Source organism: Manduca sexta, chromosome 4 (assembly GCF_014839805.1).
Source record: "Manduca sexta isolate Smith_Timp_Sample1 chromosome 4, JHU_Msex_v1.0, whole genome shotgun sequence".
In the NCBI taxonomy this organism is placed as follows: Eukaryota; Metazoa; Arthropoda; class Insecta; order Lepidoptera; family Sphingidae; genus Manduca; species Manduca sexta.
The window spans coordinates 431053-458051 of record NC_051118.1 but is presented as its reverse complement, the minus strand read 5'-3'; the positions used below and the strand labels follow the sequence as shown (position 1 = coordinate 458051).

General features: G+C 36.3%; 1 protein-coding gene across 1 annotated transcript; it reads right to left on the bottom strand.

The window, feature by feature from the left end:
- Nucleotides 1-2967: 2967 nt before the first annotated feature.
- Nucleotides 2968-26923, bottom strand: LOC115447951 (phospholipase A1; the record flags this gene model as incomplete). The annotated part of the gene is given in 4 exon segments (XM_037441729.1): nucleotides 2968-4084; nucleotides 5525-5678; nucleotides 9497-9643; nucleotides 26812-26923. Coding segments are annotated over 4 exon segments (1086 nt in total), but the record flags the coding sequence as incomplete, so codon positions are not given.
- Between the last annotated feature and the right edge of the window lie 76 nt (nucleotides 26924-26999).

Below are 26999 nucleotides of genomic sequence, written 5' to 3'. Positions count from 1 at the left end.
ACAAAAAACAGTTAACACGTTATTATATTATTTAAAATATAAAGTTGTTTTTGATCAAAGTTGACTTTGTTTTATTTTTCTTGACCGATCAGTTGTATATTAGTATTCATACATAAAGTAAGTTCAGGAGCCCTATTCCGTCTACAGGAAAAAACTTCCTATTTTCCAAAACCACCTATGAAAGCTGTCCTTCAATTAGAACGTCCGTAAAAAGACGAATTTGTGCTCATAGACGGAATAGGACCCACAAACATTATCGTATTTTGTTTAGTTTCCAATATCGATATATATGTACTACGTACTAGATTTGGCGTTCCGAATATTCATTGTGTTCAATTGAATTGAACTGTAATCCATTCAAACTGAAATAGGTTATAACAGTGACATTTTGGTTGCCATTTTAGTCCAGATTTCGAACAAATAGTTTATACGGACGTTCGTGTCTATAGAATAAACGTCAATGGTCTCCAATCTTTCTGTTGACAGAAAAAAGAAACAAATAAATAAGATCGTAATCTATACTATTATATAAAGCTGAAGAGTTTGTTTGTTTGTTTGTTTGTTTGTTTGTTTGAACGCGCTAATCTCAGGAACTACCAGTCCAAATTGAAAAATTCTTTTTGCGTTGGATAGCCCTTTGTTCGTGGAGTGCTATAGGCTATATATCATCACGCTATACCCAATAGGAGCGGGGCAGTAATGGCTAATCTCAGGAACTACCGGTCCAAACTGAAAAAATCTTTTTGGGTTGGATAGCCCTTTGTTCGTGGAGTGCTATAGGCTATATATCATCACGCTATGACCAATAGGAGCGGAGCAGTAATGACTAATCTCAGGAACTACCGGTTCGAACTGAAAAATTCTTTTTGTGTTGGATAGCTCTTTATTAGTTTAGTGCTATAGGCTATATATCATCACGCTATGAAAAATAGGAGCGGAGCAGTAATGGCTAATCTCAGGAACTACCGGTTCAAACTGAAAAAATATTTTTGTGTTGGATAGTTCTTTGTTCGTGGAGTACTATGGGGTATATATCATCACGCTATGACCAATAGGAGCGGAGCAGTAATGGCTAATCTCAGGAACTATCAGATCGAATTGAAAAAAATTTTTTTGTGTTGGATAGCACTTTGTTCCTGGAGTGCTATATGCTATATATCATCACGCTATGACTAATAGGAGCGGAGCAGTAATGGCTAATCTCAGGAACTACCGTGTTTGAACTGAAAAATCTTTTTGTGTTGGATAGCCCTTTGTTCCTGGAGTGCTATAGGCTATATATCATCACGCTATGACCAATCGGAGCGGAGCAGTAATGAAACATGTTGCAAAAACGGGGAAAAATTATTAGTTTTGAGAGCTTCCGTTGCGTGCGCTGCGTAAACGATTAAAGTTATGCAACAATGATGTATGACGGGATTATTCCTCTTAAAAAGTTCTAAAAATATATTATAAAACAAAGTCCCCGCTGCATCTGTCTGCCTGAACGTGTTAAACTCAAAAACTACCCAACGTATTAAGATGAAATTTGGTATGGAGACAGTTTGAGAGGCTCCCGGGAAACTACTACTTTTATAACGAAAAACTTTAGCCTGAAAAACTTTATAACGCGGGCGGAGCCGCGGGCAAAAGCTAATTTTATTATAACTTCACAATCACAGATTCTTGTACATATATAACTATTCACAAATAAACATTACAAGTTAACCTTGTAATAACTGTATAATAGGAAGTCGGTTAAAAGGCAATCTGCTATTCCTTCGTATATTATGTAAAACTTAAATGCTTTTTGAGGCAGGCCTGGAAATCAAGATTGTATTTTTTTAATTGAGATAGTTTAAGTACTTTAGTTATATATAGTTATAACTAACTTTTGTTCGTGGCTTTGCCCGCTTGAAGGAGTTTTCCGGGATAAAAAGTCCCGCTATTTATTTTCCCGGGTATAGAAAGTAGCCTATAACCTTCCTAGGGTCTTAGTCTGTCTCCATGCCAAATTTCATAACAATCCGTTCTGTAGATTTTGAGAAAATCGATAACAGACAGACAGAAAAACGGACTTCGTTCTATAATTATATATATAGATGTTGTTTATTCCATTATCGAATTAAAAATGATTAGTCCATTAGTATTCAATTGGCAATATTTTTTGTTCCTATCAAAACATTTTATTTAGTACCCTTTAAACTTATTTCCCGTTACAGCACAGATTATCACAAAATACATATGCAACAAATAAACCTTTTGTTGCGATTTCAACATTATTCGAACTAAAAAAAATGTACTACTCTACAAAGTATTATCTTGTTTTTTTTTTAAGTCGGATCGACAATTTTGTTTTAATTATTTAATAACATATTAAATCATTTTGAATTTTAGCACAAATTAAAATACGTAATATTTCAATGACAATAAATAATTTACCACAGATTAAAATACATATTTCTACACATTATTTTACAATTTAGAACCATTTTTGACAACGTTGTAATTATTTTTTTAGTCATTCAATTGTTTTTAATATTTAAGAGTAGGTTATTATTTCGAATGGCCCTTTAGATGGCTACTGCTTTGATGTTATTGTCGTCCAATGAAAACCAATTGGCATACTGGTTTTCAACTTAAAAAATTAAACTCTGGATGAAAACAGACCTTAATAATATCTATTTGCAAAGATTTATTTTTGCTTTGTATGACGAGACGAGCTTGCCGTTGGCCTGATGGTAAGCGATACGACCGCCCATAAACAGTAGAAGCACCATCCAACACCTTGAATTACAAAGTATTGTTTGGTATTCCACTGCGTTCGCCATCCTGAGACATGAGATGTTAAGTCTTATTATGTCGAGTAGTTACACTGGCTAGAATGTATTTGTGAATAGATTTCTGTCATTTGTTTAATAAAGTACATATTTTACTAATATAAATTTGGTCTTCAATAGTATCATTAAAGTTAAACATTAATCGCTATATTTTCAATTATTTAATTAATTTATCACACTTAAAAACCTTTTACAGCCACCCACATAAATAGCTGAACAAATTTCAAATCGCCAAATTATGTTCTTACCAACACATATTTTCGTCATAAATAAAAAAAAAATAAAGAAATTTTGTTTATTCCAAATTAAAAACAATTTCACCAGGTATAGGGGATTTAAAGTTTTGAATTGGTTCAACTATTTTCGTGGCTGACTGGACATTCATACTCATTGTTTTGATTCACATAACTTCCTAACTTAATTGACACATCCTTCATCCTACAATCTATTACCCCTGTACTGTCCAGTGGCCTAAACTTACTGGCTTCCTCTATACTTAAGAGGACAGGTTTTTCTACCACGAAACACTTCAAAGTTCTTTTACAAACGAATGTCTTTCACTAACATAATTCAATATCACAATTCTTCTATTTCACACCACAAAACCATCATCAGAGTTTATCCTTTTGATTACAGACGTGTAAATTTCGTTCTCCGCTTTCAATCCTTCCTTCCCTCTATAATAAGGGAATTCGTTATTCGTAGGAAGGTAATAAATGCCGGGCTTAGCGAAATTCGTCTCTATACCCATGTAGTTAGTTTCTGAATTATTGAAACACTTCGCAAACCTTGCATCCTGGACGCTGTCACACTTCATTCCGATGAATTTCTTCGGATGCTCCACGGCCTGCCACCAGTACAATATAGCTCTGATATGAGAGCAAATAACTAAGCAGGGAATGTACGGGATATCGCTCGGTTGAAACTCTCCCCCATTGACATAAATATCTACATGTCCAAGACGTTCTGCTATTCCAAAGCCATCGATATTCGTGTGGATAACATCGACGTGGAGTCCGTCAGTGGGAGCCAGTTTGAACTGCGGGTCCATGTTTCTGAAACAAGGTCCCGCTGGGTCCAAACCGGTGACTCTTGAGATCTTCTGGCCGGTTTTCTCGTAGAAGTATTTCGCTGCGTACGCGACGATGTGGGCTCCGAGGCTGGCCCCGACTAGTTCTAAGGAGTCGCTGGTGAGACCTTGGTCTACCAGACTGACGAGGAACTCTCCCAGCTTCTTACCAATCGCTCTGGTTAGGCGAACTGATCTGGAAAATAGAAAATATAATAAAATTTCTGCGTTTTAATTACTTGTCTCAGAAGGATCTTCTAAACTCAGAAGAATGTTCTAATTGATACGTTACATTATCTCAGTCTGTGGGGTTGCTGCTACATATTTTCATGTATGTCGATGGAAGGATTTGGTTTTGTGTTAGTTCGGGATAATATGGCGTTAAAACTCACACGAAGAGTTAACCGACCTATATACTAAACTTGGATCAAAACAGTTTATATAATCGATATTATTTGCACTAAACTTAAAAAAACGATACTAGTGGTATTTCTCTCAAGGAGTAACGTCATCTTGAGATATAATAAAATTGTAACAACCCGATATCTGTACATAATAAATACTAAAGAAAAACCTTAAAATGAGGGGTCTTTATTAGAGCTCCGAAAGGCAAAACAACATATTATATAATCTTTGTCTGTCTGTATGTTTATACACGCATCACGCAAGAACTATTGCATGAAATTAGGTTAAGTTTCTAACGATATATTGCTAGAGGTCTTATTAAAAATATAGGCTCTATTTTATCCCAAGAAAAAATTAAGCGGGACTTTTATTATTATTTTTTTCACACAGACGGAGCCACGAGCAAAATGTAGTGCTACATAAAAAACATTAATAAAAGATTAAAACCCAAACCCAACAATTCAAAACCCACATAAAATCATCACAAGGAAACTTGATAAACAATCAACAATTGATCATTCGCCGCGCAATAAAATCGTTGGGTTTTAAAAATTAAATTACCGTTTTATGGTAGTCAGTAGTTCGCTATACAATGCATCATCTGCGAGCGAATGGCCATTTTGGACCTTGACTCTTGAGTATTTTCCTGTGGATTTTATTATGTTGGACTACGCCTGATCTTGATGATAATAATCCTATTTCCTTTGTACGTAGTTATTTACCTTGATTTTGCCAAAAGATAACAATAATATATCATTGTCAAGGCTACTAATAATGTCTCTCTTAATAAAATCAAAAATGAATAAATCCCTCCTAGCCGAATTTCGGGCAGCCCAATCTGAACGGAGATCAACCAATCGATGGTAGGTCTCTCATATGTGAGAGTCTGCCTGGGTAGGTACCACCGCAATGTTTATTTCTGCCGCCAAGCACCAGTGTGATGTCACTTTTGTGTTCCTGTTTGATCTTGTAGCCAGTGTAACTACTGGACATAAAACTTAACGTCTCATGTCTCAATATGGCGAGCGCAGTGGAATACCAAACAATACTTTGTAATTCTACGTTTTGGATGGTGTTTCTTCTGTTTATGGACGGTCGTATCGCTTACCATCAGACGAATAAGCTCCCCTTGTCATTCAAAGCATTAAAAAGAAGGTAAAGGGGAGAATGTGGTTTTATTGATTAATACAATGTCAAAATGACCTCGTATATGTAAAAAGAAAACACTTACTTAGGATAGATATGTGTGAGGAACACAATCGTCTCTGTGATGAAGACGTTGTACCCTCGCTTGGAGTACGCAGTTCCGATGGCCTGCGAGTGGGGGAACACTGAGCTGTCCAGGAACCCCACTGCGTACAGCACTGTCTTCTTCGTCTTGAAGTCTGGAATGGAGCAGGAAGATTTAATTTTATTTTACATCCATTTTTATATAGTTATTAATGAAACTACATGCTCGTTTTTACTTCAACATTGTGCCAAAAATCATCCACGAATAACAAATATTTTCGCCAAAACTCCCGAATAAAATTTTGACGATTTTTATTATCACTTTATAGTTTAGTGTTAGTGTTTATGTAAGTATTTTGTTGCCGTTGACAACCCACACTAGGCTAACGTGATCAGTAGATCAACCTTCTCAGTAATACAGGAGACCCAACCCGAACAGTGTGCAGTATATTATACAGAGCTGTTGTTATTACTATAAAGTAAGATTAAGACGGATGACGGAGCTCTGACTGATATAGATGTCGCTCAAAAAAATTACAAAAGAATTGAATATGCTACCGCGTTAAAAGAAGATTACGAAGGCAGAGAATATTCTACTAATTATTATTATAAATGTGACACTTTGTAAAGGTTGTTTTTGTATCTATCTAAAATAAAATTATAAAGAAATACGATTTTGTTTTGTATGTTTGTTAGGGATAAACTCAAAAACTACTCATATAACAAATTTTGAAAATTATTTCATAATAATAAGGTACATTACATCTGAGTATAATAGGCTTTTATACCCCGGAATGGGCGTCAATACGGGCGGAGTCACGGGATAATGCTAATTCGGAATAAAGGCAAAATTGCTGAACAGATTTGGATGAAATTGCACAGAGACAGATCTTGTGGCAGATTCATATGAGAACAAAACAAACAAACACACAATACGCCTTTGTCTCCCATGGAGTATGCAGACCTTTGCATACTACCAGATGTAGAGATATCAGTTAGTACTAGAGCATCCAGTTTTCAGCTGTGCGCATTCCGTCCCATGTTGTAATAGCTAGACTCAGAGCTGAAACTGAATAGAAAAATCGATCACCCGACCCGGGATGTAAACCCGAGACCTCAGAGCGGTAGTCATATAGCACACACAATACAACCACGCCACCCAGGCAGTCCAATAGATAGAATAGGTAAGCAGTTTATTTAAAAAATATATACATTAACACTTCTATCTTATAAATTGTCTAGAGCTGAACTTCAAGCAAAATCTAGTTATTGTAAAAATAACTTTAAGTCATAAATTTTATAAATCAATTTACCATACCATCCAAATCATATTCTAACACAACGTAATGACAGCCCGTCAGCTCGTGGCCATGCATTATTCATGCAACTGAAAATTGCATCGTGGTAATAAATCGCAGCACATTCTTCATCGCATGTGTTATTTACGCCATTATTTTTAGATTTCTTTAAAACTGTTATGTGATAATTTCCTTCCTTTCTACAGCATACGCATACGACTTTATCTTCGCATGGGTAACGCTAATCTGTGTATGTACATCCGATGAAGGCCGACATAATATGGTACTTGACTATGTTTGATTTTGTTGCATTTTTTTAATGTGTAACAACAATAAGTACAAAAAGAAATCTTTCTGTGAAAACAGCATTAAAATTCGATGAAAAATGAGGCAGTAATTCAAATTTCAAATATTGCTATGTGCAGGAGTGGGCGTAAAGTGGGGATATCATTCTATCTCTTTCTTTCGCTCGTATCCTAATTCCCGCTGACGTCACATGCAAGTATTGCGTCTCTTTTCTGTTTTTTGACACTTACCCCTACTACCTAATTTCAATGGTTTATAACTTGTGAGTTTTTCATCAGATTTCAATGATTTCTTCTGTTTAGGAATTTATAATAATAATGTATTTCCTCCATAAGTACAGACAGAGGGAGTACTCGCAAGGTGTATAAACCCCAACTAGAGTAATGTATCTTAAAGGGGCCTCTACGTGTTGGATCCATGTCCCCACGCAAGCCTTCCAAAAGGACCGGCCTTTATGCCGTGATTTCCCGCAGGAAAGATACAACATAATAATAATATCAGCCCTGTATTATGTACTTGCCCACTGCTGAGCACGGGCCTCCTCTGCTACTGAGAGGGATTAGGCCTTAGTCCACCACGCTGGCCTAGTGCGGGTTGGTAGACTTCACACACCTTCGAAATTCCTATAGAGAACTTCTCAGATGTGCAGGTTTCCACACGATGTTTTCCTTCACCGTTAAAGCGAACGATAAATTCACAAAGAATACACACCTGATTTTAGAAAAGTCAGAGGTGTGTGCCCTTGGGATGTGAACCTGCGGACATTCGTCTCGGCAGTCCGTTCCACACCCAACTAGGCTATCGTCGCTTTTTAGGAATTTATACGACGTACATATTTTATAAAAGTAATAAAAAAAAAATAAGTCAAATACCCATTGTGTCGACTGTCAAGGTGTAACCATCTCTCATCAGTCGACATTCTATTGGAACCCACTCCACTTACCATCAGGTGCAGTGGAATTACTTTGACATGCCCTTAAAAAATATACAGTAATGACATAACTCAAACAACTTGATAAATACATTTCGCTCACGTTTATTCTAAGTGATTCTTATTAATATTCAACGTAATGGCGTTTCGCAGATAATTGTAAGTCATAGACAATGTGATTATTACCATATGTCATTATGATTTACGTGCTATTTATCGCGTGGGTTAGATATTTTTATGAGACGGTCAAGTCGCTCGTTTTAGTGTAAGCGCCACCTCTCAATGTTTGTAAACTTAATGATTTCTCATGTTTACGCGAATGTTAGACATTGAAAATAAAAGTATTTAACGCATTTTGTCGCGGTTTTTATATTATTATTTTCTCCCGACGTTTCGAAGACTTTGCAGCCGTCATGGTCACGGGGGGGAACCATGAAGGCTGCAAAGTTTGTAAACTTGCAAAATATTCAATCCGTTTAAATATACTAATCAGTTTTTAATGCTGTATTATTAGAGGTTGAACTTAACGTTTTAGATTTCACTTTTTATCATGCCTTTATCCCGAACCGGTGGGCAAAGGCTATGGATTGCCACTTAGCACGATTCTGGCATACTTCTCTCGCTTCCTCCACCTTCATCAATCTTTTCATGCATCCCCGCCGGTTCAAGGTACTTTTGACCTGGCCTTTACTAATGTCAGATATCTGATATTCGAAGGTTCGGTGCGGTCGATCCCTACCGGCTCTTCCATCCACATTCGCCTTATATACCCGCTTTGTCAATCTCCTGTCATCCATCCTCTTCAAATGCCCAATCCATCTTAATTGCTTACGTAAAATATAGGCTGTATTGTAATAGGGATGTATCCCGAGAAAATATAAAGTGGTACTTTTTCACAGAGACAGTGACGTAGCATAAGCTAATTATATCATAAAAGTATTATTTAATTACAAAGTTAAGTGGTCCCTAACTATAGTTAGAATCAGTCCTCTGTGTTTAAGTTATTATCACCTTAACGAGCTTGGGATAGTGTTTAGCATATAGTTCATAATGGAACGAGCAGACCGCTCGTTGACGGTAAGCGACATTACTGCCTATAAACATTTTGCTGGTGGTAGGATATATTTTATATCCGCACGGATAGCGACCACCGTACACAAGGTGTTAAAACCCGCCATAGTGGCCCACGTAAGTATGCCGCGTTCTGGGATCAGCCTGTATATTTAGTTCCAACAGGCCGGCATAATTATGACGACTGAGCAGGGGTAATCATCTCTTGTCAGTAGCACTTTAACCTACATTTTTATCAAGGGCACGACAAAGTGGCTTAACTGCACCTATAGATACGTGAAGAGATACCCAAATACATGTCAATCACGATAAACATCCCTGGCGAATCGGCACAGGTATGCCGGCCTGACTAATTGCTTCTACATACTTATGCTCTTATCCTTGGCTATGATCCTCGGAGCGGATTCGATGGCCACCGACCGCCTGGTGACCTGTCCGTCCAGCTTGTGGATTGTGATTTGCAGCTGTGGCATCGTCATCGTGCTGATTGTCGCGTTCTTCATCACTCCAGGACCTGGAAGGGTTGGCAGATTGGTAAAAACGTAAGATTATGTATTAAACAAGGAGTTTACATGTCTGATTTCTGTTACCGTAAAACGAATAATAAGAAATTACCTCAAGTAAATATCGAGAAAGTGAATATTTATGTATAATGATTTCTTATCTATACGCGAACATTAAAAATTAAAAAAAAACGTATTTTATCATGCTTTTCAGTCCCCTCCGTGACCAAGAAGGCTGCAAAGTCTTCGAAATGTCGGGAGAAAACTAAAATATTAAAACCACGATAAAATCCGAAAATAGTTTAATTATAATATTAATGTATTTGTTTATAGTCGTTTAACAATATTATACGAATGAAAATAGATTCGTGCGTCGTACAGTCACTAATAAAAGTAGCCGAACAACAGGGATTTATTTTACTTCGCACAAAGAACAAAAAAATAAACTTAACATAATCAATTGTGTTTTGTGAAAAATCATAAATCTGTACACGTAGTTCACGTAGACCTAGTTTGCTTGTTCTACCAAGAATACTAACTAGTTGTGCTAAAATATATAAAATAAAAATATAATTTTAATTTGAAAAAAAAAAAATATTTTTTTTATAATATTAAAATAAATAAAAAAAAAATTGCCTTTGAAGGTGCCCAATTTACAATAAAATACCATTAAACATAAAAAATGAGCACAATTAATATTTTGAAATAACAACAAAAATAAAAAAATTGAGCACAATTAATAGTTTCAAATCTCGGGTATAAAGCTACACAATTGAAAATCAATTACTAAAATATCACCAGTGAGTTGTTAAAATAAAAAAGCTTTTTCGCGCAATAATTACCTATTACAAAATTAGTTATTGTGTACGACGACCACTGCACTTCAATTATTATTTATGTTATTCTCGTGTAATTATTGTTCTTGAGAATATAATTTCTTTAACCCAAAATATAGGCGATTTAAATTTTGAATTATTCAGCTACTATTGTTGCTGTCTGTACGTAAATTCCCAGGGTTAGCATAAACATAAATTTACTGTTACCATGGTTACGCAATTTACAGTTCGTTTACTAATATCTCTGCGTACAGAGATAAAACGCTAGAGTATGTGTGATAATTATCTACAAATTGTTTCTGATTATATGCTAGTTATACGGATAATAATAGAGACGTAACACAGTTAATTATTACGGCAATTAGTTGCTGTTAATCATAATAAGTACTTCCAATTACTGCTCGTACGTTTTCTTGTCTAAAATAGATTTATCAAGCATCTCCGAATAGGGCCTACGATCTGATTTTTGGTTGTGTAATCTTTCAATATATACTCGGTGAGGGTTGCCGGAGTCCGATGGATGAGTGCGGCCCAGAACCGGTCCCTGTGGCGCTCATTGGAGGCCTATGTCCAGCAGTGGACGATTCCCGGCTGAAATGATGATATACTCAGTGGGGGCCTTAATAAACGCGTAGCTAGTAAGGGAAGATCTTGGTGCCTCTTGCTTGACCTAGCCGGGAGTTAAATGACAAAGGTCCTTAATTTTAATATTTTGTAGGTAAGATGTTGGTTAACAGGATGGTGACACGTGATTCACGTTATTTTTATTCCATTTTTGTATCAATTAAACAAGCTTCTACAATATAATATTTATTTTTTAGCAAATTTCGCCTATTTTTTACAAATTTTGGTACATAATTAAAACTAAATTCATATGATTTTACAAATTCCACGAACTGAATGTGGCCAAGTAACTTTGCACCCATCGATTTATAAGAAATAATGCTTAGCTGGGAATCATAAAATGCTTGAGTTTCCAAAAAAAAAATCTTATCTCAAAGTATTAAATCTGAAATAATACGTATATAGATAGGTAGAACATAATAGATAATAATGACAAATATTTTTAAAATATGTTTATTATTTAAGATGATTAATATTTTTCAGAGGACAAAATTTTTAATAATTGCCTTTTTTAAACCTAAAAAGGGGAATCAAATGCAGTAAACGCCTCTCATATGACAATCATATTAATGGATGAACCCGCAAAAAACTCTAGTTCAAGTTAAATAGGTTTTATGTCAAACCAACGTATCTGTTTCATAAATCAACACCAGTCGACACTGACCTCTCTGTGCTTGCAAGGAATACTATTTCTAGCACCATAATTGTAGGCTAGACTTGTTTTAGGCCAGCTATACTCAACCTGAGTCCTGTCGGTTTTACAAATGGTCCGTCACTTCAAAAATCATTACTTATTATTATTTATTTTATGATCAGCCGTGTATTATATAGGGTCATTTTGACATTGCGTTACTAATGAAACCACGTACTCGTCTTCACCTTTGCTGACATTGTGCCAAAAACCATCCTTTAATAAAGAATAATTTCACCAAAATCCTGGTTTTAGTTTTCGGATTTATTCATCATTTTGTAGTTTAATGCGAATATGGTCTATACGTGAGTATATTTCTGACTGAAAGTATGATGTTACCGCTGCAACGAATTTTCTTAGAGTAGTATTAAAATTACTGTTTTTTAATATTTATTTTTTTCAAAACTTACACTTTTTTATTTTACATCTACGGCTCAAGTAACTTATTGTAAAATGATATTTCCAAATAGATAAGTATGTAGTTTCATTTAGTAAAGCGATGTCAAAATGACCCTGTATACTGTCCCACTGCTGGGCACAGGTCTCCTCTACTGAGAGGGATTAGGCCTTCCGCCACGCTGGCCTAGTGTGGGTTGGTAGATTTCACACAACCTCAAAATTCCTATAGAGAACTTCTTAGGTATGCAGGTTTCCTCACGATGTTTTCCTTCACCGTTAAAGCATTACATATTATAATAAACATAAAATATACAGTCGAATTAAGAACCGTCTCCTTTTTTGAAGTCGGTTATTAAAACAAAATCCGCCCGCCACGTCTGCATATCCGAACGTGATAAACTCAAAAACTACCTATTTTCAGACAGTTTTTACTAACGGCCGGAGTTATTTAAGGTTTCTGAGTTATTCCTTAATATTTTGTACGTCAGAAAAATTTAGGTACAATGTATGGCCTGCTAACTATGCATAGCAGGGGTCGCTAGGCAAAACTAAAACTCTTTTGAAGATTGCTTAAACTTACATAACAATAAAATCATTCAATTGTTTTTTATACTATTAATTATATTGCACTATATCTGATGGAGTGAAGTGGGATTCAATAGAATTGCGACTGAATAGAGATGATTACCGTTCGACAGTCGACATAATTAGGCCGGGTTAGACCGGGATATACCGAGCTGATCCCGGAACGCGACACACTTACGTGGGCCACTATGGCGGGTTTTTACAAATTGTGTAAGGTAGTTGCTGAACGAGTGAATATAAAATATATCCTACCACCGGCAAAAAAAAAATGTTTATTTATGTACTAGCTTCCGCTCGCAGCTTCGCCCGCGTGGATTTCGGACTTCAAAAATGGAGGAGGTGCTCAATTTGTCGGGATGTTTTTTTAATGTATGGTGGTATGCAGGTGGTCCGATTGTCCGGTCAGGGTCTGATGATGGGATCCTGGTGAAATCGAAGGAAGCTTATAGCATGATTCAGTATTCACGCGTGATGGCTTATTATTAGCGTATTTCATGTATAACTTTGGTGTTTCTATACCGATTTCTATGATTCTTTTTTATGGAATATTTAATAATGTTAACTATTTTAATTAGGAATGACTGAGAGTGTTATAAACGTAAGAGTAGACAAATATAATGAGAAAGCTTCGAACTGCTAAGCTATCGGGAGTTACACGAGTTATTGTGAGTCAACCATAAAAGATAGACATATGCTGTCGTGGGATATTTTTTACATAATTTTAAGGGGAACATTTCCGTCATACATGATTTCTGCGTAGCTTTAACCATTAAGGTTGCACACGCGACGGAAGCTTAAAAAATGGAGTAACTTCTCCCGTTTTCCCAACATTTCCCTTCACTGCTCTGCTCCTATTAATTATAGCGTGATGAAAAGTATACTATAAACCAGCACAGGAGTATGACAAATAATTGTACCAAGTTTCGTTAAAATCCGTCGAGTAGTTTTTGTTTCTATAACGGTTATACAGACAGACAGACAGACAGACAGACAGACAAAAATTTTACTAATTGCATTTTTGGCATCAGTATCGATCCCTAATCACCCCCTGATAGTTATTATTTTGGAAATATATTTCATGTACAGAATTGACCTCTCTACAGATTTATTATAAGTATAGATTTGTAATAAGGTACACCAAAAGCACTAGATATTACATCAATCAATATTAAAAAAAGCAATAAGGTACAGCGTCTGATATGTGTGTTTATAATAGGTGAACACGTTATGTGAAAATGTTGTTAAAATTCTAAATACATATTACATGGTGTAGGTCAATTGGTGTTGTTACCCAAGATAGTAGAAACCATAACTAAGATTTTGTGGCCCGCGTGGAAAAAGATTGAGCACGCTTGCTTAGAGCTCTGGAACGGCATTTTAATTGCAAAAGGATTTATAAATTATTATGTAAGACTGGACGTTTATTTCGACGTAATAATTCTAGACGTAGTATTCTATTCAAGGTTTTAAATTTTATTTTAAATATTTTTTAATACTGTATGATTATAATCTACTGTGTAAATTATTATAGAAACTGGTTAGGTTAGGTTAGGTTAGGCTCTGATAGCGGAAGTTTTCTCGGAAAATAGTCTTAATTTTACTAGTGGTAGCTCTCTCATATGTGATATTCAGGCTGGGTAGGTGCCATCGCAATATCTATATTTGTCGTCAAGCAGCAGTTTCCAGACACTGTTGTGTTCCGGTTTGAAGAACATTGTAGTCAGTGTAACTACTGGACATAATAAGACATTTCTCAGGATGGCAAGCGCAGTGGAATATCAAACAATACTTTGTAATTCAAGGTGTTGGATGGTGTTTCTACTGTTTAAGGGCGGTCGTATCGCTTATCATCAGGTGAACGGCAAGCTCGTCTCGTCATTCAAAGCAATAAAAAAACACATTCTCTATCGTATAAAGTAGCCGGTATTTTTTAACCCGTGATTTTACCTATGTGTGTACCAAATTACATCGAAAACTATTCAGTGTAAACGTAACTACTCACAAAAAATCTCTTATAATAATAATATAAAAATAATTAATATCATCTCTATAATACAAAAATAAACTCATACATAAAACTCCTTGAGAACTCTACCAGAACCAACTATAAATAGCCAAACATTTTTAGTTATTTGATCAAATGTTTGACAAATACGAATTTTGATGTTTCCAGTTATGTCGGAATTTGACAAATTGCTAATTTGACTGTTAATTAGTTTATTTTGCTCTGTACTCGCCGAGAACTGTTTGAATTCGTAATGCCATAACAAATATAGGCTGGTTGTATTATAGCTATGTAGTTTTATGATTTTAATAGACTAATTCTCGGTAAAAATCTTGTAAATTAAAAAAGATAATTCTTCGTAAGAATTTTGCAGATATACAGGGTCATTTTGACATTGCGTTACTAAATGAAACCACATACTCATTTTCATCTTTGGAGACATTTTGCCAAAAATCATTATATGTACTACGTACTAGATTTGGTGTTTCGAATATTCACTGTGTTCAACTGCACTGAACTGCAATCCATTCAAAAGACTTTGGTATGGTCAACAATGAAACCTTGTGGTTGTGTACGGAGTGGCGCTCATGATATAGGAACTCGAGTCTAAGTGTAAACCTGAATTTAAATAAAAAAATATTAGTCAAATAAATAAAAATATTTGTTATTCAATTAAATTTGGTTGCTATTTTATTCCAGATTTTGAACAAATTGTTTATATCAATGTTCGTGTCTATAGAATATACGTCAATACACAAATAGATGAAATTAAATGTATGAAACATAAACTCTTATAACTATTAAAATAGCATAGAAAATTTATAAAGAAAAAGCTTACTGTCGTGTCCTGTATCTGAAGAAATTAAAAATAAATTGTAATATAAATTAACTCTTAGACGGTTACCTCATAGTCAACGTTTTTCTAAGATTATTAAAAACTCTATAAAACTATCCAAGGGTGTAATCGTGAATGATTTTAGGGTTCCGTATATATTAAATAATATTATTGAGATCAATGATGATTCGTAAATTGTATGAATTATAAACATTTAGATATTGATGAACTGAATTATGTTTTATCTGTTTGACTCTGTATTATTAAGAAAATAATTAGGTTGCGTTGGGGTAATACCGGATCATGGAGTAAAACCGGTTCAGAGTTTAATATCGGATCACAAGGCAATACCGCATGACGGAGAAATCCCGTTGTTTCAATATTACTGCTAACTGTAACTAATACTATCACAGTGGCAATTGGCAATTTATAATTGTACTACATTAAAAATTGCACTTTAAATTGATTTAACGAGATTACCCCATGAACCGATATTACCCCAATGGATCCTATTTAGTTAATTTCTCCTGCCTTAGGGTAAAAAAAATGCTACCAATTTCAAATTTTACCTATGTTAGAATCCATCCCACGCCAAACAACAGTGAACGAGCAGAAAAACCCAATGTAATTTTTACCGACCCGGAAATCGATCCCAAGACCTCAGAGCAGTCGTACCGCAATACAACAACGCCACCGAGACAAAATATAAATAATTTATCATCACATAAATATGTCAGATTTGAGTGACACACATGGTGAAGGTCGCCCCGCATTTCTTGTTAAGGCACGTAACCCTAAAAAGGAAGGAACGAAAAGCCACGACAAAAGCGGATATTAAATAAATTTTAACAGGAAATTAACGAACTTAGCGGTTTCTACGGCGTTCGCTATCAACGTTGTGTGAACGTCTTTATTAAAATATTTTCTGATAGATCTTCTGGTTGTATTTTCTGGAATTATTTTCTTAGTTTCAGTCTTCTTCTTCTTTCTAGTCTAACGTGGAATTGAGAACAGAAGAGAGTGAGAGAGTGAAGGAAACCAATTATTATTACAGGCTTAATTACTGACAGTTCGCACTTTTAGAGTACAAGTGGAGTAAACCAAAAATCTATTGTTTTGGGTATTCATAAAATTATCCGAGTTTAGATCAACCAGTATTTGGATTGTAATAAGTTCTTCTGTCCTATCCTTTCATATTTTTCTATTTTAAAATATATTGTAAAAAGAAATAGGGAATTGAGTAATTTTTATTCCATACATTTATCAAATATTTACCTCATATAACACCTAACAAATATTAATTAAAATCCTGTAAAAAATCAAGTTATAACTCACGAATATCGATAGAAGGAATAAGTGTCAAGAAACGAGAAAAGAGGAGCAATACACACACGTGACGTAAGGAAATTACGATGCGTGCGTAAGAATGTGATGGAGCGATATCTTCACTACACTTCCTCTTCTTGCAATATTAAAATGTGAATTATTGACTCATTTCTAAACTAATTTTAATGCAGTTTTCACAGAACGGATTCTTTTTCGTACTATTTGCTGTTACATCTAGAATAATATACAAAATCAAACATAGGAAGATACGCTAGCTTAGTTTCACGACATCTGTCTTATCTCAAGGAAATCAAATACTTCTTATTTAATATCGGCAATGTATTCATCTGGTATTTGTGAACGATGTAGACCATTTAATATTACATGATCTTTGCTCGTTTCTAGCAAATATACTTAACTAATAAAAAAGATAGAGTGCCCTGGTTGTGCCTCTGCATTCCCATTCGGAAATAAATGCGTGATGTTGTGTGTGCGTGTAAAAAAGGTAGAGGTGGTATCTATTCAACTAAATTCTAAAACGTTAATAACATAAAAAAAACCAGCGAACACCTCGGAAGTCAAGGCCCATTATAAAGTCAGCTAAGAGTGTTTGCACAGTCGAGTGTGGAATAACTTGGGGCAAATATTCTGCATACCACGCCATCGATTGATTTGTAAATATTGTAGCGAGTTTGTATTACTTTTGCAAACTTCCGCGTTCATATATTTATATATAAAAATCTATGGATAAGCCTGCTAAGCGACGTGATAGGCCATAAATGGTAGTAACACCACCTCTGCCCACCCCTTCGAAGAGATAAAGGTGTGATGCTATGAGTATATTAATAAACGTAAGTGACGATTAACTAATATCCACAATATACGACGTAAGTAATGAAACATTTCTACCAACACTAAGTAAAATATTACTAAGTGAAGTGCGTGATAGCCTAGTTGGCATTGGAAGGGACTATTGAGACGAAAGTTCAAAACCAAAGTTACAAAGCTCTGACTTATTGAATTCACTTATGTATTCTGTACGAGTAAATAGCGAGGGTGCAATGTGTAACTAATAAGAGAGTATTGAGTTTTGATAACTTATTTAATGTCTCTCACCAATTAATGTTTGCAAATGTTCGTCATTCTTAAAGTTAAGGTTTAATGTTAAGTTAATGTTCAATGTTAAGATAATGTTAGATTAATGTTAAGATACCGAGGACTGAACCCGACTGCCCCGGTAATCGGTTGTTTTACAACTACAACGCTATTGCCAAATACAATTTTTACGTAAATGCGCCGCGTCCATTTATGCTAACTAAGGTGTTCGGTCATATTACCCGAACATATTCCGGGCGCAGAAAAGTAAAGATAAGATAAAAATAAAAACTTAAAACTAATACATATTTTGATATCAATTACACTTATTGTTATACAGTAACAATTATGCTTATTTAAAACCGTTGCCTCGGTATAGGCGAGCATGATTTGTTTAGCACTGCACGTTTGTTTATCTTAGCATAAATATGCTCATTCGATCCACGGTTAACTATTGGCCACTGCACGTTATCACTACTGTCTCGGATCCTATCCGTTTTGGATCTACACCCGAAGGGGAACTAAAACACTGCACTTTAACACTAGGCTGATCGTCAGCCGTCATTTGCACTCGTACACTATTGTCGTGGGTATTGGGGGTAGGCTGGAGCTCGATGTCTGAGAGATGCGAGCGCTGCGCACTCGCGATCGCAGCCGGCGACGGCACCACAGGATGCCAGCTGCTAACACGCCTACGCCCACTAGGATGTAGCTCACCGAGTATAAGTGAACATCGTGAGGAGATAATGATGTTCCTAATTCGGCTTGGCTGTTCTTCATCTCTTCTATACGTTTGTGTAGTTTATTTAGTTTTAGTTCCAGCTCATTGGAGTCCGTGATGTTAAGGAGGTTTTCAAACGGTATTGAGGTATTGATTAGGTAGTTCAACTGATCTAATCTGGGTACAAAAACATTGTTTGTAATGTTCATTTTATTCTGTATCCTTCTTTGGGCATGGAGGGTGAAGTCTTGGCCTTTTAATAAGCAACCAGGTTCCAGATACAATATTCCAGCTTTGTATAGTTGTCCCAATTGGATTCGATCTTGGCAAATTATGTTTATGGAGTAGCTATTACAGAAGTAGTACAAATAGAGAGAAGGATTTGTTAATGGTATCAATTTGTTTTCACATGTTGTCCTTTTGACCTTACATGATTTGGTTCTGCTATCTACTGCACAAAATATGTTTCTATTTTTCTGTGGGTAAACTGGCTTTTTCAAATCGCATAGCCAATTTTCTTGCTTAGTACACAGGGACAATTCTTCTTTAGTCATGGTGATATATGTGTCTCTTTTTATATCTGTGGCGATGTATTCGGACAGCGGAATAATTTCATTCATTGTGCTCCCGACTTGATGAGGAACGGGTATTGTTTTATATAATTTATATCGATCTCGGCTAATAAGTGGGAATGTCATTTCAAATATAACATATTTTTCCGTAAATCTTGCTTTCAAATTTAAGAGTTGATATAGTTTCTTTACGTCATAGGGTTCTACTGGTAACATGGTATCATCTGACAAATGCGCAGAGATGGTAGTCAGTTCAGTTTGGAGTTGAGCAGGAGTGAGTAAATGAATGTTGACCTGTCCGTGATGAATATTTGTAAGTATATCTAGGATGGTGTCTTGGTTCCCTTTAAGCGTTAAAAATAAATTGGTTGCAATGAGAGACATTAAAGTGAAATCTTGAAGTAAAGACATATTGTTAATTTTTTGTTGTAGTCTGTTTGATGTTTTATCCAGATTAATTAAATGTTGATTAATAATTTTATGTTGCTGTTTCATGATGTCTTCTGTTCGCTTGAGGAGGTTGTACTCTGATTCAATGATTGAAGTTTGATTTTTCCATAAATCGACAATATGTTTTTCGTTCCGTCTGAGCAACTCGATATCCTGAGTGTATTTTTCTGCGAAATGTTCATCCAGTACACCGAACAACGAATTTGCTACGTAGCCAATTCCATTGATTAAACCGCGCCGCTGTCTGTTGTGATCGCGCGATTTCTGTGTCATCAAAAGTTTATTATAGTATTTTAGTTCACTGGACTCGTGTAACAGCTGTTCGACTATCATGTTACAGTGCCCGTCACCTATTGTTTTGCATGTCATATTCAAGTAGTTGGTTAATTTGTTAAATGCTTGCACTCCTTCCCAGTATGGAGACATATCATAGAAAATGACGAGGGTCCAAACATCCTTGGTTAAACTTAGGGTTGCTATAAGGTCAAAAATACAAAGATTGTTCTTTTCCTAACTGCGTGATGTTATAGGAACCTGTTACACTGCCACATATTATGGTTATGAAAATTGTTAGCGCCAACGTTATGCACGAAAGGGAAACATGAGCGTTCCTTTTTGTCCCTGTATGTTGTTTGTTTTTCTTTGTTAGACTGTTTCTTCCGGTTTGTTCTTGGTTCTTCTCCGATGAAATTAATTGTTGCTCCGTTGTTGTGGCTTCTAACGGTAGGACAGAAAGTTTCGTGATTGGCCTTTTTATAACACCATTTCGAGTTTTTAGCGTAACCACTCAAATGTATCCGTCGCTCCCTGGATGTAAATCAATCACTCTACCCATCAACCACTTTCCTGCAGGAATATTGTCTTCATGTATAACAACCATGGCCCCGATCTTCAAATTTGTTTGAGGCTTCATCCATTTGTCTCTCGAAGTTAGCTGAGTTAGGTATTCCATTCTCCATTTTTTCCATATCTGCTTAAAAATACTGTTAGTTAAATGCCATCTAGTTCGTGCATCCGTTTTGGTCTCAATTGTCGTTAACCCAGATCTTCCTGTTAAGAAATGAGCGGGTGTTAAATAATCTAAATCTTCAATATCTTCTGTAAGCGAACACAAAGGTCTCGAATTTAGGCAGGCTTCCACTTGAGCCAGGATTGTTGCGTATTCCTCGAAAGTTAGCCTTTGTTCTCCAATAACTCTTTTAGATGGTATTTTAAACTTCGAACTGCTCTCTCCCACAATCCTCCAGCATTTGGCCACGCCGGCGCGTTAAAGTGCCATTCTATGTTTAGGTCCGCTACTTCAGCTAGTAATTTGTTATCGTGGATTTGCTTCAGTATCTCATATTCTTCTTGAAGGGCTCTATTTGCTCCGATGAAGTTGGTACCTTGATCGCTATACAGGTGGCGTGGTGTTCCTTTTCTCGCTGCCATCCTTCTAAGCGCAGCTAAAAATGCCGAACTAGTCAGGTCCGATACTATTTCTAAGTGTACAGCCTTTGTAACCATGCATACAAACACCGCTACGTATCCCTTTGTTGCTCTCACGCTTCTTCCTTTGCTCAGTTTAACCTCTACAAAGCCTGTATAGTCTACTCCTGTATGGTAAAATGGTGGAGCTTGATTTATTCTGGCTGCAGGAAGATCCCCATTAGTTGGTACTGTTTTCTTGCTTCATGTTTCCGACAGGTCACGCAGTTTCTTAATAGGGCTTTCGTGCTGTTAATCCCTCCTGGTATCCAATATTGTCGTCTAAGTGTAGCTAAAGTCAGCCTAGGTCCACCGTGAAATGTTAATAAATGAGATTCCAGTATTAGAAGTTCAGCTAATCGACCTTTAGCTGGAATGAGCTTCGGGTGTTTCATTTCGACACTTATGTTTGCATGCCTTAGTCGTCCTCCCACTCTCAATATGCCGTCATTGTCAATAAAACAATTCAAATTTAACAGTTTACTGTTTCGGCTGACTATTCCATCTCGAATTATTTTTTCAATATCGTCCCAAAATTCCTTTCTTTGTACGTATTTTATAATTGTTGACTTAGCTTTACGCAATTCTAATAATGTTAAATACGGTGGTAAATGTTGACGTCGTGAAATTGGTGTCAATGCCCTATGTATCCATGCAAGTATGCGCACTATTTTTCTAAACGAATTATGTGTTTGTAATAATTCCTCTATAATTGCATTATTATGTTGTATAATGTTAACTTGTTTTATAATTCTTCTATCCTCCTCTGTGTTGTAAAATATATGCTGTTCTTGATCCTTTTCGACCTTATACGTTGGCAGCCATTCTGGTCCTTGCCACCACAAATGGTTTTCGACCAGCTGGGTCGCAGTTATCCCTCTGCTTGCGCAATCCGCTGGATTTTCTGTTGACTTTACATAGCGCCATACATAACCTGGCATCGTCTTCCTTATTGTGGTAACTCTATTCGCCACAAATGGCTTCCAGCGTGTCGAGTCACCTTGCAGCCAACCCAACACGACCATGGAGTCACACCATCCATAGATTTCGTGGTCACAATTTATGCTTATTCTAATTTTTGCCATTAGTTTGGCCAATAAATATGCACCGCAAAGCTCAATTCTCGGTAATGTGATCGCCTTTTTGTGTGGTACAAGTTTCGATTTAGCGGCGACTATTATAGTTTTATTTGTCGCTTTGTTCCGCGCGTATACCACGCACGCGTATGCTTCAATGGATGCATCACAAAAGCCGTGAAATTCAATAACCTCCTTCTCTTGGGTTAAAATCCATCTGGGGATCACACAACCTTTAATGTTTTCGCTATCAGTGATTAACTTAGACCATTCATTATAAATTTCGTCAGACATTACATCGTCCCATTTTAGATCATTTTTCCATAGTTTTTGAAACAGTAATTTTATTTTCGTAGATAAAGGTGTCAACCAACCTAAAGGGTCAAATAATTTAGATATTTCCGATAATAACTTGCGTTTTGTTAATTTTGATGTGATTTTCGTAAATTTGCAGCTAAATGTAAAAAGATCTTCCTTTGGTTTCCAGCTTAATCTTAATGTTTTTGATGTGTCTTCATCTTTAAAATTATATGTAGTGTCGTCTGTACGTAAAGTTATATTTTCGAGTAATTCTTGATTATTTGACGTCCACTTCCTCAGATTAAGTCCGCCTGATTTTAATAACTGCGTTAATTGGCTTATAAGATTCTTTCCTTGTTTAATGTTATAGGAGCCATGTAGAAGGTCATCCATAAAGAAGGAATTTTCTAAAACTTCTGCCGCTTCTGGGTATTTTTCACGTTCGTCTGACGCCAATCGTTTTAACGTCATGATTGCTAAAAATGGAGCTGCCTTTGTACCATATGTTACAGTAGTAAGCTGGAATGTCTTAATCGGTTCCTCCGGTGCTTGTCTCCATACTATTTTTGAAGTTGTTGATCCGTACTGTTAACGAGAATTTGCCGGTACATTTTTTCGATGTCCGCCGTATATGCATAGGGATACTGTCGCCATTGCAATAACAAACTTTGTAAATCCTTTTGTAAATTGGGTCCTTTGTACATTATATCGTTAAGACTAAGTTTTGTTGACGTTTTGGCGGATGCATTAAAAACAACTCTATATTTGGTAGTTGATGAATCCTCTCGCTGCACGCCGTGATGCGGTAGGTAGCATTCAATAGATGTTTTACTGTTAGTTTCTTCAGGTTCCATATGTCCCAATTCTAAATATTCATTCATAAAGTTTTTGTATTTTTGAGCTAGTATTTCTTGTTGTTTAAATCGACGTTCTAAATTTTTAAACTGCGCAATAGCTGTTGATTTTGATAACCCCAACTTGTGCTTTAAATTATCTTTTAGCGGTATCCGGACCTCGTAGCGACCGCATTTTAAACGTTTTGTTGTTTCTTCATACAGTTGAGTACATTCCTGGTCTTCTACTGAGAGATTGATCGAGTCACTAATATCTTCAACTTGCCAAAATTTTTGGATATCTTCGATGTTATTTAGAATGACGTTGCAATGGTATGTTTTCACGTTACCACATAACAACCATCCCAACTGTGTTTGTTGAACCAAGGGTTCATAAGCGTTCTCCGCCTTAATTAATCCACTCAAAACAATGTTTGCATAGACATCAGCTCCTAGTAGCAAGTCCACGGGGCTGCTGATGTAAAACTCTGGATCAGCTAACTGTACAGTGTTCATAAACGACCATGCAGGTTTTGGGAAAGTTTTATTAGGAAGGCACTTGATGAGATCTTTCATGATGAAAACTTCTGACTCAAATCTAAAGTTATTGTACATAGAACCACATTCTATCGTAATTACCCCTTTACAGTTATTCTCCTTAAGACCTACGCCGAAAATGACACCCTTACATCTTTGTCTCTTTAAGTTTAACATTTGGGTTGCCCTTTCTGTAATTAGCGAAATTTGTGAACCTTGGTCCACCAAGGCTCGCAAGTTAAAGTATGAGCCATCTGAGGCTTTAACCTTTACCAAAGCTGTAGCAAGTAATATCTCCGAATTGTCTCCTTGCGAAACGTGTGATGAACTAGCGACAGATTCATGGCGCTTTTCTTGATGCTGAGTGGTTTGATTACGGCTATTGATGTTTTGTTGAGTTGTTAAATTCGTAGATTTCGTAAATGCGTCATGAAGAATTGTATTATGTGCTGCTAAGCACTTTCGACATGTTCGGGTCGATGTACATTTATTTCCGTCGTGGCTAAATAAACAATTGGTACAAAGTTTCAATTTGCTTACTGTTTTAATTTTTGATCGTCGTCTAAGGTTAAAACCTTTTGCAATTATAAATGCCATGTTGGTTATTGCAAAGTGGGCAGTTAAAATTCGACGCGTGCATCGCTTTCGCAATAGGTTTGTTGATGTTCCAATTATTATAATTTCTAGATTTGTTCCATGAATTGAAATTATGTTTCTTTAAACTCGAAGATGTAGGAATGTTCCTTGTTTGAGGTGTATTCTTGAATGCCCCGCTATCTGTCTTTCTATGTGCAGTCTCCAAGTTTGTAAACTTCTTTTCCAAAAAGCTTAGAAACTCCTGTAATGCTGGCAATTCCTTGGAATTTTTTAATGTGTTGCGGTATTCATCGTATGTTTCCGGATCCAATTTCTGACCTAAAATATGGACTATCATTGGGTCCCATGATGATATGTCAACTCCTAGATTTTTTATTCCATATAGAGATTCCCGTGTAATATCATGTATTGTTTTGATGTGAGGTAACGATTTGTGCTGCTTGCTAGGAATGTCTAACAGATTGTTCAAGTATGATGAAAATATGCGGAATTGGTTGTCATAACGATTAGTCAGAATTTCCCAACTCACCAAGAAGTTATCCGAACTAATCTGCAGATGTTGTATAAGTCTCTCGGCCTCTCCCCCGTACCTTACTTTTTAAATGTTGCATTTTTGGGCTTTTGACATCGATGGGTTATTATGAATAGCTTCGGTGAATAAATCTTTGAATGATACCCACTTGTCGTAGTTACCAGTAAACACCGGAATTTCAAGTTGAGGAGTAGAGTTATCTCTATGTGCTGCAGACCCCATGCCTGTGTTGATGGCCCGCTTTAAGCTGTAAAATTGTTTCTCGTACCTATCGAACATCATGCTGTAGGTTTCATTGTCTCCATCCAGCTCACTCTCGATTTCCCAGTGCAGTGAATCTATTGCTGACCACCTTGCTTGCAGAGTTTTTAAAGCATCTTTAAATTCCCATTTTTCCGTAATTGAGTCCACGTCGATGATTGATGTTGTTCGCAAAAAGGCCTTAAAATTCGCATACTGACGCCGCAGCAAATCATCAATCTTACTATTTGTACCGGTATTTTTCACCTGCAGTTTAGCATCGCTTGGTCCTGCTTCCACGTTGCTGTCTTCGGGCCCGTGCTCCGTATCGGATGTTGCTTCTGTGCGGGTTTTTTGTTTTTCACCTGTTACCTGGTCGCCTGTTTTGGCTAAAAATTTCTTATGTTGCTGATTAATGAGAGATTTTACTTCCTCGTACGCCTTTAATGCCTGTTCATACTCCCGTTGTACAAAGTAAGGGTGGCTTTGACTTACCTCCATGCGAATACGGTCATGATTAAATTGATACTCTTTCCAGTAATCTTCCAAAGTATTTAACCGTTTTCTAAAGTAGTCTAATGTTTTTCTGTCGGCGCTGTCTTTTTTAATGTTAATACCAAGTTTAACAATATTTTCATGGATTAATTCTTGGATTTCTACAATGTCTGCCATGATACTTGCTTGCCGAAATGTTATTGAATAATAAAAGGAAAAGTATTACTTGCGTGACTGTTGATTCTTGACCTTACTGCGGTTGCTCACCAGCTGTTGAAGCTGCACACCTCACACTTCACTAGCACAGGTTGTTAGTTAATTGTTCAGTTCAACACCCCGCTTGACGGTTATTTGTTACCACACGCCACGCGAGGCCCCGTCGAAGGACCAAAAACTTAATGTACGAGTAAATAGCGAGGGTGCAATGTGTAACTAATAAGAGAGTATTGAGTTTTGATAACTTATTTAATGTCTCTCACCAATTAATGTTTGCAAATGTTCGTCATTCTTAAAGTTAAGGTTTAATGTTAAGTTAATGTTCAATGTTAAGATAATGTTAGATTAATGTTAAGATACCGAGGACTGAACCCGACTGCCCCGGTAATCGGTTGTTTTACAACTACAACGCTATTGCCAAATACAATTTTTACGTAAATGCGCCGCGTCCATTTATGCTAACTAAGGTGTTCGGTCATATTACCCGAACATATTCTTTATTGAATTATCGCTCGCTTTAACGGTGAAAAAAAAAACATCGTGAAGAAACCTGCATGCCTGAGAAGTTATCTATAAAAAAGTTTGGGGGTATTTTTTATTTATCTTTTCTAGGGTAAGTTTGCCATCTTGCACTAGGTTTGCGTGTTGGACTAAAGCCTAAGCCCTCTCAGTAGTAGAGGAACCCCGTGCCCAGCAGTGGGAGAGTATTAATATAACATTGGTAAAAGAAGGTAACAAAATACTTACAATCAGGAATGAGACCAGCCGGGTACCCTATATCTGATTTAGGTGCGTATGTGCCGGCCTGGATTATGCTCGACATGGCGATAACTATCGCTAACGAGAGCACAGCGACCGCATTTCTTCGCACCATGATTCTGTAACAAGATAACAATAATTATTCTTCTTTTAGGAGCATTGGAAGGTTGAAGATT